We start from the raw sequence: 13,261 nt of genomic DNA on the forward strand, positions 1-13,261 counted from the left end.
ATGAGCCTTACGCTAAACATCTGTAAGACAAAGGTCCTCCACCAGCCTTTCCTCACCGCACAGCACTGCCCCCCGTGTCATCAAGATCCACGGTGCGGCCCTGGACAACGTGGACCATTTCCCATACCTCGGGAGCCTATTATCACCAAGAGCAGACATTGCCAACGAGATTGAACACCACCTCCAGTGTGTCAGTGCAGCCTTCGGCTGCCTGAGGAAAAGAGTGTTTGAAGACCAGGCCCTCAAAACTGCCACCAAGTTCAGGGTCTACAGGGCTGTAGTAATACCCGCCCTCCTGTATGGCTCAGAGACATGGACCATGTACAGTAGACACCTCAAGTCGCTGGAGAAATACCACCAACGATGTCTCCGCAGGATCCTACAAATCCCCTGGGAGGACAGACGCACCAACATTAGCGTCCTCGACCAGGCCAACATCACCAGCATTGAAGCACTGACCACACTTGATCAGCTCTGCTGGGCAGGCCACATTGATCGCATGCCTGACAAGACTCCCAAAGCAAGCACCCTACTCAGAACTCCTTCACGGCAAACGAGCCAAAGGTGGGCAGAGGAAAAGTTGCACGGATACCCTCAAAGCCTCCCTGATAAAGTGCAACATCCCCACTGACACCTGGGAGACCCTGGCCAAAGACCGCCCTAAGTGGAGGAAGTGCATCCGGGAGAGTGCTGAGCACCTTGAGTCTCATCGCCGAGAGCATGCAGAAATCAAGCGCAGGCAGCGGAAAGAGCATGCAGCAAACCAGTCCCACCCACCCCTTCTCTCAATGACTATCTGTCCCACCTGTGACAAAGTCTGTGGTTCTCATATTGAACTGTTCAGCCACCTAAGAACTCATTTTAAGAGTGGAAGCAAGTCTTCCTTGATTCCGAGGGACTGCCTATGATGATGATGGAAGGAGGCGTTCCTAACCTTCTTCCTCTTTCTCTTACAGTTAGGGTAGTGGGACACAGACACATGGTGCTCCACGATAAAGGCAGCCTTGTGAATCATCTGCTGTCAGATGTGGCTAAAATCCAGTGCTAGATCACTTGATTAAAATAACCAATGTCAAAGTAGTTTAGAAGAAGCAGCTCGAGCAGCAGTTAATAATGCCACATGTCTGCATATATTCAGTTTCCTAGACTTTCTTTGCTATAATTTCTATAACTAATTTCATTCAAAGCACTTCAAATCAAGGTTCATCGTGCTCTGCCTTGTCAAAAATGAACAGCTGACTATCCACACAATCAGACAGTGTAGTCGGTGCAGATTTTTAACCCAATCATTGCTCCAACACTATAACTGTGGAACATCTGACATTTTAGTTTTTGTTACTGTACCTGCACCACAAAGTTTTACATTAATTATAAAATGATATGGAGTTAATCAACTGTACTTATACAGACACTTGAAGTTAGTTGGACAATTTCATTTCAAACCTCGACAAAAATAAACAGCTAAATTATGTTTACCATATTTACCATATTTAGAAATACGGTTTCATTTATATACATTAAATATAAACAGAATTCTACTCTGGCATATGGTAATTATGGGTTCGCCTCTTGTTTCCTCAAGTTACTCAGATGAATCCTACAAATGATTTAAATGTTTCATAAATTGGAATCTGGTGTTACAAATGGACCACAATATATGCAACAACAGATGTCTGAACTTGTGTTACACTCTATCAGAATTTTCAGGCATCTGTTTTATACAATGCAGTCTCTATTTGCCACCTTCCCCTTTCTTGCAAGAACACAACTGAATGTAATTTAGCTGTTTCATGCTTTATAAAAAGTAAAAGTTAAACAACTGGAATTTTAAATTGTGCAACTGACAGACATGGTCCCTCTCACAAAAGTCACTATACCAGTTTTGCACCTTCTTACTGCAATAAATTCACTACACCTTTGAGTTACCTCTCAATTACTTACAATTTAAGTCAAACACCTTCTGCTGTAATGTAAAAAAAAATTACAAGAGTATTATTTCGACCCTCAACTTACTGCCGCTGTTCATTTCATTACTGTCACTGTTCCCTGCAGTTCTACCATTTCAAAGCAAAAGCAAAGCACCGGTTTGTCTCGCTGTTTCTTCTGCTGTCTGGTTAAACTGCTCCTTCAAGCATTGCAGTACTCTACTTCAAAAGGTCACTGCTTAGCAGAAGCAGAAGTTTTCTTTCAATATTAATGTTCTAATTCAGCATTGAAAGACCAGTACCAGAAAAAAAAACTAATTTCCAGACGTACTTACTTCTCCTATTGGTGTTTACAGCTTGCACATTCAACCTCTGTAATACAGGTAGGGAACGTCACTCTCAGGAGACAACCTTCTTTCAATCCCAATTGGTAAAGTCATTTTAAATATATATGTACTTATATATTAAAGAAAACATCAAGCATAAAAGCTTCCTGATTGCAGATGAGCAGTTACAAGCAAATAATCATTACTATATATGTCTTTCAAAAGTTAACATTAACACAGCTGTACTACTGTACAAATTTCTCTGTTTTTTGTTGTAACACACCCGATTATAAATTACCATTTGGCTGCCTTCCAAGTAGCACATTATGAGGTTATATTGACTGTGCAGAACTATACAACTTCAGCCCCTTGCTCTAAGCTTCCTATTTGCATGCAACATCAATCATGCCCCTTTGCCACTGTCCTGTTGTGAGCAAAAAACAAAGTGTTATAACACACTTCATGGCTTACATCCAAGTAGCACATTCGAACAAGAGGGGATTGTATAAAACATCAGTAATGCAATACTTGGAAAAAGATCTGTACAAATAAAAGGTGTGGGAGCTTGTTTCTGCACCGTAATAAGGCTGGGGAAACGCACAGTTCTTTGTTTCTTTCATTAGTGATGTTGAGAGACCCAGAGTCACGAAAAACACGAGGGGAGAAGCCATGGCACAATTAAAGGTTCTTTTTTCATAGCCAGATCTATCTTTGTATTATTGTATTAAAAAAGGCTGTTGGATAATACAACTGAAAATAAGCGGCATTAGACTTTTTGAAAAAGTAAAGACAAGAGCAGCAGCAGTTACATCCTTGAAAATGACCCAGTTCTCCAATAACAACCAGTACCAGAGTATTATTGGAATGACCTTGGCCTCTGGCAACAATCTCGGTTGGTCTATACGGTCCAGAGAAGGAGATATATAAAACAACCTCACAAGCAGGTTATTAAACAGTATTTTATTCTTACCGCTATCCCAGAATTTCTTCTGGAAGCAACCGGCGTAGTTGGATAGGAGTTGAGGGACGAACTGGCATTTAAATCTTCAGAGCTAAGGTTGTCGGAGGTGTCACTGAGGCCACTGCTGACAGAGCTACTTTCATCCCAACTGCAACAAACAAATGAAATTAAAGTTGAAAAGCATAATAAAAAGTAAAACTCATTACTATTGACCAGCAATAAGCACGGACACTTGCAATACAATGAAAAACCTCTGTTTTAAGGTTTCCAGAGAATCTGCCAGTAAGCTACTTTAATCAAATGTTTTATTTTACTGTCAAGCACTTCAACATTCATTGTTGCAAAGATGGCAGTTGAGAGGCACCATTTGGCCCATCCAGCTCACCCATCAACAGAAACCTACAATCCTCACTGCTACCTGGATAATTAATACTTAATATACCCAGATACAGTAACAGCCAGCAATGGGGTTTGAAATCTGCAATAAATTAAAAGGTAGTTAACCATACCTGTGGAATCAATGCTTTCATCTATTACCTGAAGTGCTCAGTCTTTTGGCCTCCATTACCAGTATGTTTATTAGTTCTGAAGAATACACAGCAATTCACTATATTAAATTACACACTTACACCTATGCTGTAACCCATGAGTAGGATGCAAAAACAAAATAAGATGGATGTAAAGTCTGTTTTTTTTTTAAAGCAAATGGCCTTTATTTCAGGAGGCCCAACTTGGACCCAATTCCCCTTTCCTGGTCTTAATGCTGCTTTTTGACAAACTCTACAGTATTAAATTATTTCTCACATCATGGTTTTACAGAGTTCAACCTTGACATTTTACTTCCCCATTTCTATACACATTAGGATAGAAATTACTGTTGGTGATGTTATCACACAAACGCTTAGTAAGATCATATCAAAATCCCCTCTCCACTATTTTAATGGAGGCATTAGTCCATTTACTTTAAATGGATAAATGCTTCCATTAAAATAGCAGAGAGGGGACTTTGATTCTAGCATATTAAGTGCTCACATGATAACATTACCAACAATAGTTTCCATGCAATTAGGTTTCCTGTATTATCAAATGAAAAAGAGTAAATCGAGTATGTTACAACGCTGCAAGCAATATAGTGGAGAGGATGACCAGAAGACCTGTAGACTGGTATACATGAAAGCTTCTATTTTATGATCGGCATTATTTTAATGTAAGCAGCAACTCATTTAAAATAAAATGACACCGATTGGAAAATCTAGCCTAAAATATAGAAGTGGATCTTCTGATTGAAGATTTCTCAAATGCATGATCGGCCCAGTGGCACAACATGTTGACAGGCTTTAACTGCAGTGTAACACATGGTGCATTTTTTGCTTGTGTAAGATGAGCAGTTAACAAAGGAGATAATTTACAGAGAGAATTGAACCGTGTACTTGCATACCTTGCATTTACACAGCTGAAAAGGATTACAGATATCTAGGCCAAGGATACCTGCCAAACCTATGGGTGTGTGTCACAGTTGGGAGGGATGGGAAGGACTGCCAAATCAAGTGACTTATGCAAATAGAAATAGAAAGCTGATAGCCATGAAGTGCTACCTGGAGACTATGAAAAACGCAATCGCCTCAGCAGGCAATATCTTCAATAGTTGATCTGAAGCCTGTGAAAGGGTAACAAGGAGGAAGTGACCAGGGCTCAGAGGAGCAGAAGGCAGTTTAGCAGCAAGGAAGAGGGAATTTAAAAGAAGTCTTAACAGTTCATTTTCATTCACTTTTCTAAGCAGAAAATGGGGACAAATCCATAGAGAGCCAAAGCTTATGTTGCAGAAATAAAATGTTTTGGTACAATACATGGAACTTTAAATAAGGTCAATTCCACACAGTATAGGTTAATTCCAGATATCTGCATTGCTAAAAACAACCTAGGCCTATATGTTCATGCTCAGGCTAAACTATATATAGATCTACATGCCTGGATATTTTAAATATTTTCAAAATGGCAGATGATACATGAGTTTAATAATTCACTCAAACATGACAACTTAAAATGTTACTGTATAGAATTTATTTAATGATGAAACATTACTCAGAATAAAATAAGCACACAAATTGAAGCAATCTTTTCTGGCTGTAATTTCAATATCGTGCAGCCATACAAAGAGTTACAAAGGTAAATGCATCAATTCTAAATACTACAATAACCCTTAAAATAGTTTAAATGTTGAACAAAGGTGTTTACTAATGTCTTGAATTATATTACAATGGATTGTGGATATTGTTACTTTTTCTTTTTCAGTTGATGATTGGATTTCACGTCAATTGATATTTTACCTTTAGGTAAATGTCCAAGGTGAACCAGTTATATGCAGAAGGGATGTCTATTTTATAATCAAAGTAGTCTGTATCATCAATCATTCCTTCTTTTATATATATTTCTTCCAGAATTTCATAAGGCAAGGGTTTATTGCTTGATTTGTATGGAAATTTGATTGTCAAATGTACATGCACAAAATAGGCCTCATTTACATATACTAAATATACCCACCATATCTTTAGTGAACTTAAAAAGTTGTACTTTATAGGTTATTGTAGATTGATCATTTAGAGTTGAAAGGGATAATTATTTGACTCTGTACTTTTAGTGGTTAACTTCACCTACTAAAAGTGCATGTCAGAAATGTGGGTGCATTAATTTAAATGGTTGAAAAATCATTGGCACTGCAGGTCAAGTTTCTAATGAGGTATTCAAAAAGTACCTGGCTATTTTTCCAGATCTTTGTAGATCTTCACGCTATTGAAATCTATTTCAAAATAAATTTGGTTTAATTTATGCACTATTTCATGCTAATGATTGTTCTTTAAATTTTATAACTTTTTTAATACGATTTTGTGTTATAATGTTTATGTGATTTAACAGGTTAGTACAATGCCTCTTGGCATTTTTCTAATGTTAAGAATGATTTAACATTTTCAGTAGATACACAGTTTAGAAAGATTTATAACTATGCCAGGTACCTCTTCCCCCAATGCATACTTTGGTGATTTTCAGACATAATACAAAAGAAAATAGTTTCCATTGTTAATTAATAGTTTGATAAATATTTGGCAAAAGTAGAATGCGACAATAAAAGAAATGACAATTCACTGGAGACCACATAATAAGCATGACATAATGGGCTAGATTCTGCTGCTAAAATAGCAGTGAGTTGAATAGCGCTCACCATTATTAATGTATAAATCGGCCAGCCACTTGTGGGGAGGAAGGGAAATCCAGAGAATTGCAATTCACCACAAGTTGCTGGATGATTTGCTCACCCTCAGCCACACCATGAGTTTCATGAAATTGTAGTACACTATTTGTGCACTAATTGCCTATTAAAACCACCACAAAAAGTTAGGGCTGCTACTTAACAGGTTATGCCATTTTTAATGAGGAGGTGTGTGTTCCTGTAATGCCAATCAACCTCTCCGGCCCAGAAAGGGGACCAATTTAACCTGTGGGGTCTGATTCAGACAGGTAGTTTTCCTTTCCGTCTCTTTTTTTCACTCTTACTGCAGTCTTTCTTTCTCTCTTTATTTTTCTTACTGTACATAATGTGACTCTAATTCATCCTATTTCCTTCCCATCAAACCTTTGTTCTCTCAATTCTTAAATCTAATTGGTTAAAGTGATAGACTGCTGGTCCAGTCAATTACCAATATTCTAGTTGCCCTCGGCTGGGCAAAACATTTTTGAGCTGAAGGGCGAGGGAAAGATTACAATGGGACAGGCTGCGAGGTGTCCCGCTCCAGCAAGATTTGGGCCATTAACTCGAGAAGAGCCCAGCTGCCTTGTTGTTGACAATTTATTATAGTAATGACCAATCTCAATTATGTGCAACTAAATGTTCTAATTAAGTAAATGGAAACTATTATGGCATCACTTTATATTACAAAAAACACAGTCCATTCTGTCCATACAATATACTAGTTTATGCTGGCTCAGGAAGTGTTTAATACAGTACTAAAACAGTTTCCGGTCAATCATTCATCAGGTTTGTGGCAGTATTCTAATTTGAAATTATATATTGAAAGTTTTTAGTCTTCATTTTTAAAAAATCTTTCAATACAACAACTTGCATTTATATAGTGCCATTAATGTAGTAAAACATCCCAAAGTGCTTCACAGGAGTATTACAAGACAAAATGTGACACCGAGCCTCACAATGATAAAGTAGGGCAAATGACCAAAAGCTTAGCCAAAGAGGTAGGTAGAGCGTTTTAAAAGAAAGAGAGGGAGAGGAGGAGGAGAGGTTTAGAGAGGGAATTCCAGAGCTTCGGGCCCAGGCAACAGAAGGCACGGCCACCAATGGTTGAACGATTATAATCAGTGATTCTCAAGAGGGCGGAATTAGAGGAGTGTGGATATCGTGGCAGGGGTGGGTGGGCAGGAGAGCAGGTTAAGAGACCGGAGGAGATTAAAGAGATAGGGAGGGGCGAGGCCTTGGCTGCGTATGAAAACTAGGATGAGAATTTTTACATCGAGGCATTGCTTAACTGAGAGCCAATGTAGATCAGCAAGCACAGGGTTGGAACGTGACTGGGTGCACATTAGGACATGGGCAGCTAAGTTTTGCATGACCTCAAGTTTACGTAGGGTAGAATGCAGGAGGCCAGCCAGGAGTGCGTTGGAATAGTCAAGTCTCGAGGTAGCAAAGGCATGGATGAAAGTTTTAGCAGGAGGCAAACTGAAGCAAGGGTGATGTTATGGAGGTGGAAATAGGCGGCCTTAGTTATGCCGCAGATGTGTGATCGGAAGTTCATTTCGAGGTCAAATATGACACTAAATTTGCGAACAGTGTGGTTCAGCCCCAGACAGATGGTAGGGAGAGGGATGGAGTCAGTGGCTAGGGAATGGAGTTTGTGGCGGGAACCAAAAACAATACTTTTGGTCTCCCAATATTTAACTGGAGAAAATTTCTGCTCATCCAATACTGGATGTCAAACAAGCATTCTGACAATTTAGAGACCATGGAGGAGTCAAGAGAAGGTGGTGGTTGGGTAGAACTGGGTGTCATCAGCGTACATGTGGAAATACAATAGGAGGGGGCCAAGGATAGATCCTTCGGGGACACCAGAGGTAACAATGCGGGAGCAGGATGAGAAGCCATTGCAGGCGATTCTCTGGCTACGATTAGATAGATAAGAATGGAACCAAGTGAGTACAGTCCCACCTAGCTGGACGATGGTGGAGAGGAGCTGGAGGAGGATAGAATGGTCAACTCCATGTGTGTCAATGCCTGCAGATAAGTCAAGAATGACAAAGAGGGGTAGGTAACCTTTGTCACGGTCACAAAGGATGTCATTTGTGATTCTGATGAGAGCCATTTTGGTACTGTGGCAGGGCTGGAAACTGATTGGAGGGATTCAAACATTGAGTTGTGGGAAAGATGGGCATGGATTTTGGAGGCAACAACACATTAAGAACATAAGAAATAGGAGCAGGAGTAGGCCATAAGGCCCCTCGAGCCTGCTCCGCCATTCAGTAAGATCATGGCTGATCTAATCATGGACTCAGCTCCATTTCTCCACCCACTCCCCATAACCCCTCATCCCCCCATCGCTCAAGAAACTCTCTATTTTGGTCTTAAATGTATTTAATGTCCCAGCTTCCACAGCTCTCTGAGGTAGTGAATTGCACAGATTCACAATCCTCAGAGAAAAAAATTCTCCTCATCTCAGTTCTAAATGGGCGGCCCCTTATTCTAAGATCATGCCCTCTAGTTCTAGTCTCCCCCACGAGTGGAAACATCCTCTCTGCATCCACCTTGTCAAGCCCCCTCATAATCTTATAGTTTCTATAAGCTCACCTCTCATTCTTCTGAATTCCAATGTGTAGAGGCCCAACCTACTCAACCTTTCCTCATAAGTCAAACCCTCATTCCAGGACTTGAGAGGAAAGGGAGGTTGGAGATGGGGTGGTAGTTTGCAAGGATGGAAGGGGGGTCAAGGGTTTTTTTGAGGAGAGAGGTAATGATGGCAGATTTGAGGGCGAGAGAGACAGTACCTGGGGGGAAGAGAACCGCTAACAATATCAGCTAACATCGGAGCCAGGAAAGGAAGTTGGGTGGTCAGCAGTTGGGTGGGGAATAGACTTGAGGGAGCAGGATGTGTGTCTCATGGACAATATGAGCATGGTGAGGTCATGAGGGGACATCAAAGAGAAACTGGAGAAAGATGCAAGTTCAGGGCACAGGCAGGGGGAAACCCTTGAGAAAGTTTGTGTGGTGGGCTAGGGGAAGAAAGGTAAGCGGCAGAGGCAGCTGAACGGATAGTCTCAATCTTAGAGACAAAGAAGTCCATGAGCTCCTCACACTTGTACAAAAGAAAAATATGTATATACAGTGAAAAGTAGATTTACTGGTAATATGGTATGGGAAAACAATGCAAATAATAATAATTTGTTAATATATTAAGCATCACACCAGGTCATATTATCAGGTCCTGTGTCATTATTAACTATCACAATTCTCTACATCATATTACTTCTGCAAGCTGTTACTTTACCACTTTTGCATTTGTACAAATTAATTTGGGATGCACACTGAAATGGAGCTTTCGAGCTCTGCTATAATTAAAGGGTTGAGAATGGATCGTGGAACTAAAAAGGCCTTTTGTAGTGGTCAACTTTACAAGCTGAGGACAATTAAAATAGCTAAACTGTTGAACCACAGGAAGCCCAGAGGGACAGTTAAACAGGGCAAGGGGTCAAAAGTGACTCGTTGGAAAAACTCCATTTGGTATGAGACATAGGCGAATGATTGTGTGACGCAAAAAGGAATTAGTCGATCAACAATTGTGCACGCGGGCTTTGGGTTAATTAAAGGGCATGGGGGGTCATGCACGAGACTGACATGCATCATTCAGTGTATAAAAGGTTGCTTGGAACTTTGTATTATTAGAGAGGCCTGGCTGCAGAAAACCAGCAGGCAGGCTCCCCACCGGTGCAAAATAAAGACTACTTGCATCTTCGAACCCAGACCTGGTGTTGAGTATTTATTTTAAATACTCGACTACAGCTTGGACATGAAAGTGGATGAATCAATTGACAGTCAGATCGACTGTACCAGAGCAAGAAATATTAAATCATCTCTAGTAGGTCGTCTCAGAATTGGGTGCTTGCACCCTAAAGGAATGCAAGTCCAGTCTGCCTTGAAACAATATTTTAAAAATGCCCAGGCAGTCCTTTGTACTTCCTGAGAACTTTATAACTTACTTGTTAATGGTTTTAATGTTAGGGAAGAAATAATGTTCCCAAATGCTCTCTCGTAACAATATAAAATTAGCTGCTGGGACCTGCAGTGCAGCAGCCAGCAGTATAATTCAGGGAGTATGGCACTCTACAATACCAGTCTGCGATTGGTGACTGGTAATTTAGTATATCACACCAGCTAACCACTCCTGGAAACCGTTCAAACATTGCACTTACTTTTTAGGACATGGATAGAATTCACAACCTGATCCAAGTCTCTGCAAATACTGCTCTAGAACCAGCAGCCTCAAGATACTTGAGAACAGCCTGCAGGTGAGTGCTTCTGTCTGATGCCTCTGACAGCAAGGCTCAGATTGCAGACATGTGAAGCACTGCTCACCATGGCACATTACACTGGGGCTCAACAATGCTGCATCACCATTCTGTTCAGTGAAGGCTTCGAGTTGGATCAGGTTAATATAATCTGGTTCGAAGATTCATGCAGTTAGTTAGCAGCTTCAGCTGTTCTCGAACAAGAGAAACCATGCCAGCATTTCTAAAAATGGTCATTACTTTGATTTGTTTTATTGGGCCCAAGTTTCCACACGCGCCTAGAACGGCGCAGTCCCGACCTGGACGCCCGTTTTTCGCGCCACAAAGTGCGCCTAAAAAAATCCTCGGTATTCTCCACCTACTTGCAGGTCCTCTGGCTCACGGCGCAGCCAGCACGAGTTGTGGGGGGGCGGAGCCAGGTCCCTGCGCTGAAAACAGTGCCGGGACCTCTGCACATGCACGCTACAGTGGGCACGCAAGTGCAGTAGCTCCAGGCGCCGAACTGTGTGGGAGGGGCCCGAAGCACGCAGCCCCTAGCCCTGGCCCAATGGCCTCACTGGGGCTGCGTGAATAAGGCTCCTCCCACGGCCAGCTCCTACTCCCCCCCACCCCCCGACCAGACCCGACACTCGCTCCCCGCCCCCGCCCTGCCTCCGGACCAGACCCGACACCCGCTACCTGCCCCCCGCCCCCCCCCCCCGCCTCCGGACCAGACCCGACACCCGCTCCCCCCCCTGCCTCCGGACCAGACCAGACCCGACACCCGCTCCCCGCCCCCACCCTGCCTCCGGACCAGACCCGACACCTGCTCCCCCCCCCTGCCTCCGGACCAGACCAGACCCGACACCCGCGCACCGCCCCCTCCCCCCCGCCTCCGGACCAGACCCGACACCCGCTCCCCGCCCCCGCCCTGCCTCCGGACCAGACCCGACACCCGCTCCCCGCCCCCGCCCTGCCTCCGGACCAGACCCGATACCCGCTCCCCGTCCCACCCCTGCCTCCGGACCAGACCCGACACCCGCTCCCCGTCCCACCCCTGCCTCCGGACCAGACCCGACACCCGCGCCCCCCCCCCCCCCCCACCGACTCACCCGACCCCCCCCCCACTGGACCCGACCCGACTCCCGCTCCCCCCTCCCTCCCTCTCCCTCTCTCTCCCTCCCCCCCTCTCCCTCTCCCTCTCCCCCCCTCTCCCTCTCTCTCCCCCCCTCTCCCTCTCTCTCCCCCTCTCTCTCCCCCCCTCTCCCTCTCTCTCCCCCCCTCTCCCTCTCTCTCCCCCCCTCTCCCTCCCTCTCCCTCTCCCTCCCCCCCTCTCTCTCCCCCCCTCTCCCTCCCCCCCTCTCCCTCTCTCTCCCCCCCTCTCTCTCCCCCCCTCTCCCTCTCTCTCCCTCCCCCCCTCTCCCTCTCCCTCCCCCCCTCTCCCTCTCTCTCCCCCCCTCTCCCTCTCTCTCCCCCCCTCTCCCTCTCTCTCCCCCCCTCTCCCTCTCTCTCCCCCCCTCTCCCTTCCCCCCCCTCCCCTCTCTCTCTCCCCCTCTCCCTTCCCTCTCCCTTCCCTCCCCCTCCCCCCCCCCCCCGACCTGACCCAACCCAACCCAACATCACCTACCTGTAAATCTAGTGCTGGGGACGGGCCGGCAGCCTTCGGTCCTGAAAGGCCTGCCTGAAGCACTTTCACACAGGTAGGAAGATGGTTTATTTAATCTTTTCTTTGCTTATAAATGTTTATTCAGGTTGGATTTATTTGTATAATATTTGTATAAGTATAAATAAGGATTTATTATAGAATTTAATGACTTCCCTTCCCCCCCCCCCACCTCGTTCTGGACGCCTAATTTGTAACCTGCGCCTGATTTTTTAATGTGTAGAACAGGTTTTTTCAGTTCTACAAAAATCTTCACTTGCTCCATTCTACTTTAGTTTGGAGTACGTTTTCACTGTGGAAACTTTCAAATCAGGCGTCAGTGGCCGGACACGCCCCCTTTTGAAGAAAAAATTCTGTTCCAAAGTAGAACTGTTCTACCGGACGAGAACTGCAGAAAAAAAAATGTGGAGAATTGCGATTTCTAAAATAGTCCGTTCTCCACCAGTTGCTCCTAAAAATCAGGCGCAAATCATGTGGAAACTTGGGCCCATAATGCTTACACAATGGAATCCATTTCCTTTTAGTAATAGTGCCTTCATTTAAAGAAAACATTGAAAAAAGTTCCTTAAAAAGAAAAAAGAGGGTCGCTGCTTTGATGGGTCCTGCCTGGAGAAAAGCAATCACCACTGCACAAGCTGAGCCCACACTTGAGGGAGAGGGTAAGTCCTGCAAATTCCACAGTCTCATTCATCGTGGTCCTTCAAATCAGCCTGCTGCCTGCATTGTGTGAGCCTACTCATGCCACCCACCCTGCCCCCTCCTCTGCCGCTAACCATTTGTCTATTCTGTTATATTTTGCAGAACTGGAGGCCGACCTGGACGATGTAGAAGAAAATTCACACGAGGA

At 43.8% G+C, this 13,261-nt stretch overlaps 1 protein-coding gene across 1 annotated transcript in view; it reads right to left on the reverse strand.

The window, feature by feature from the left end:
- The window catches only part of LOC139227842 (neuron navigator 1-like), a 629,647-nt gene that overhangs the window by 209,563 nt on the left and 406,823 nt on the right, over window positions 1-13,261 (reverse strand). Inside the window, exon 7 of the mRNA XM_070858918.1 lies at window positions 3,222-3,360. Coding sequence (XP_070715019.1) covers window positions 3,222-3,360 — 139 coding nt within the window. The remainder of the gene's footprint in view (window positions 1-3,221; window positions 3,361-13,261) is intronic.

The sequence above is a fragment of the Pristiophorus japonicus genome, chromosome 17 (genome assembly GCF_044704955.1).
Source record: "Pristiophorus japonicus isolate sPriJap1 chromosome 17, sPriJap1.hap1, whole genome shotgun sequence".
Classification (NCBI taxonomy): domain Eukaryota; kingdom Metazoa; phylum Chordata; class Chondrichthyes; family Pristiophoridae; genus Pristiophorus; species Pristiophorus japonicus.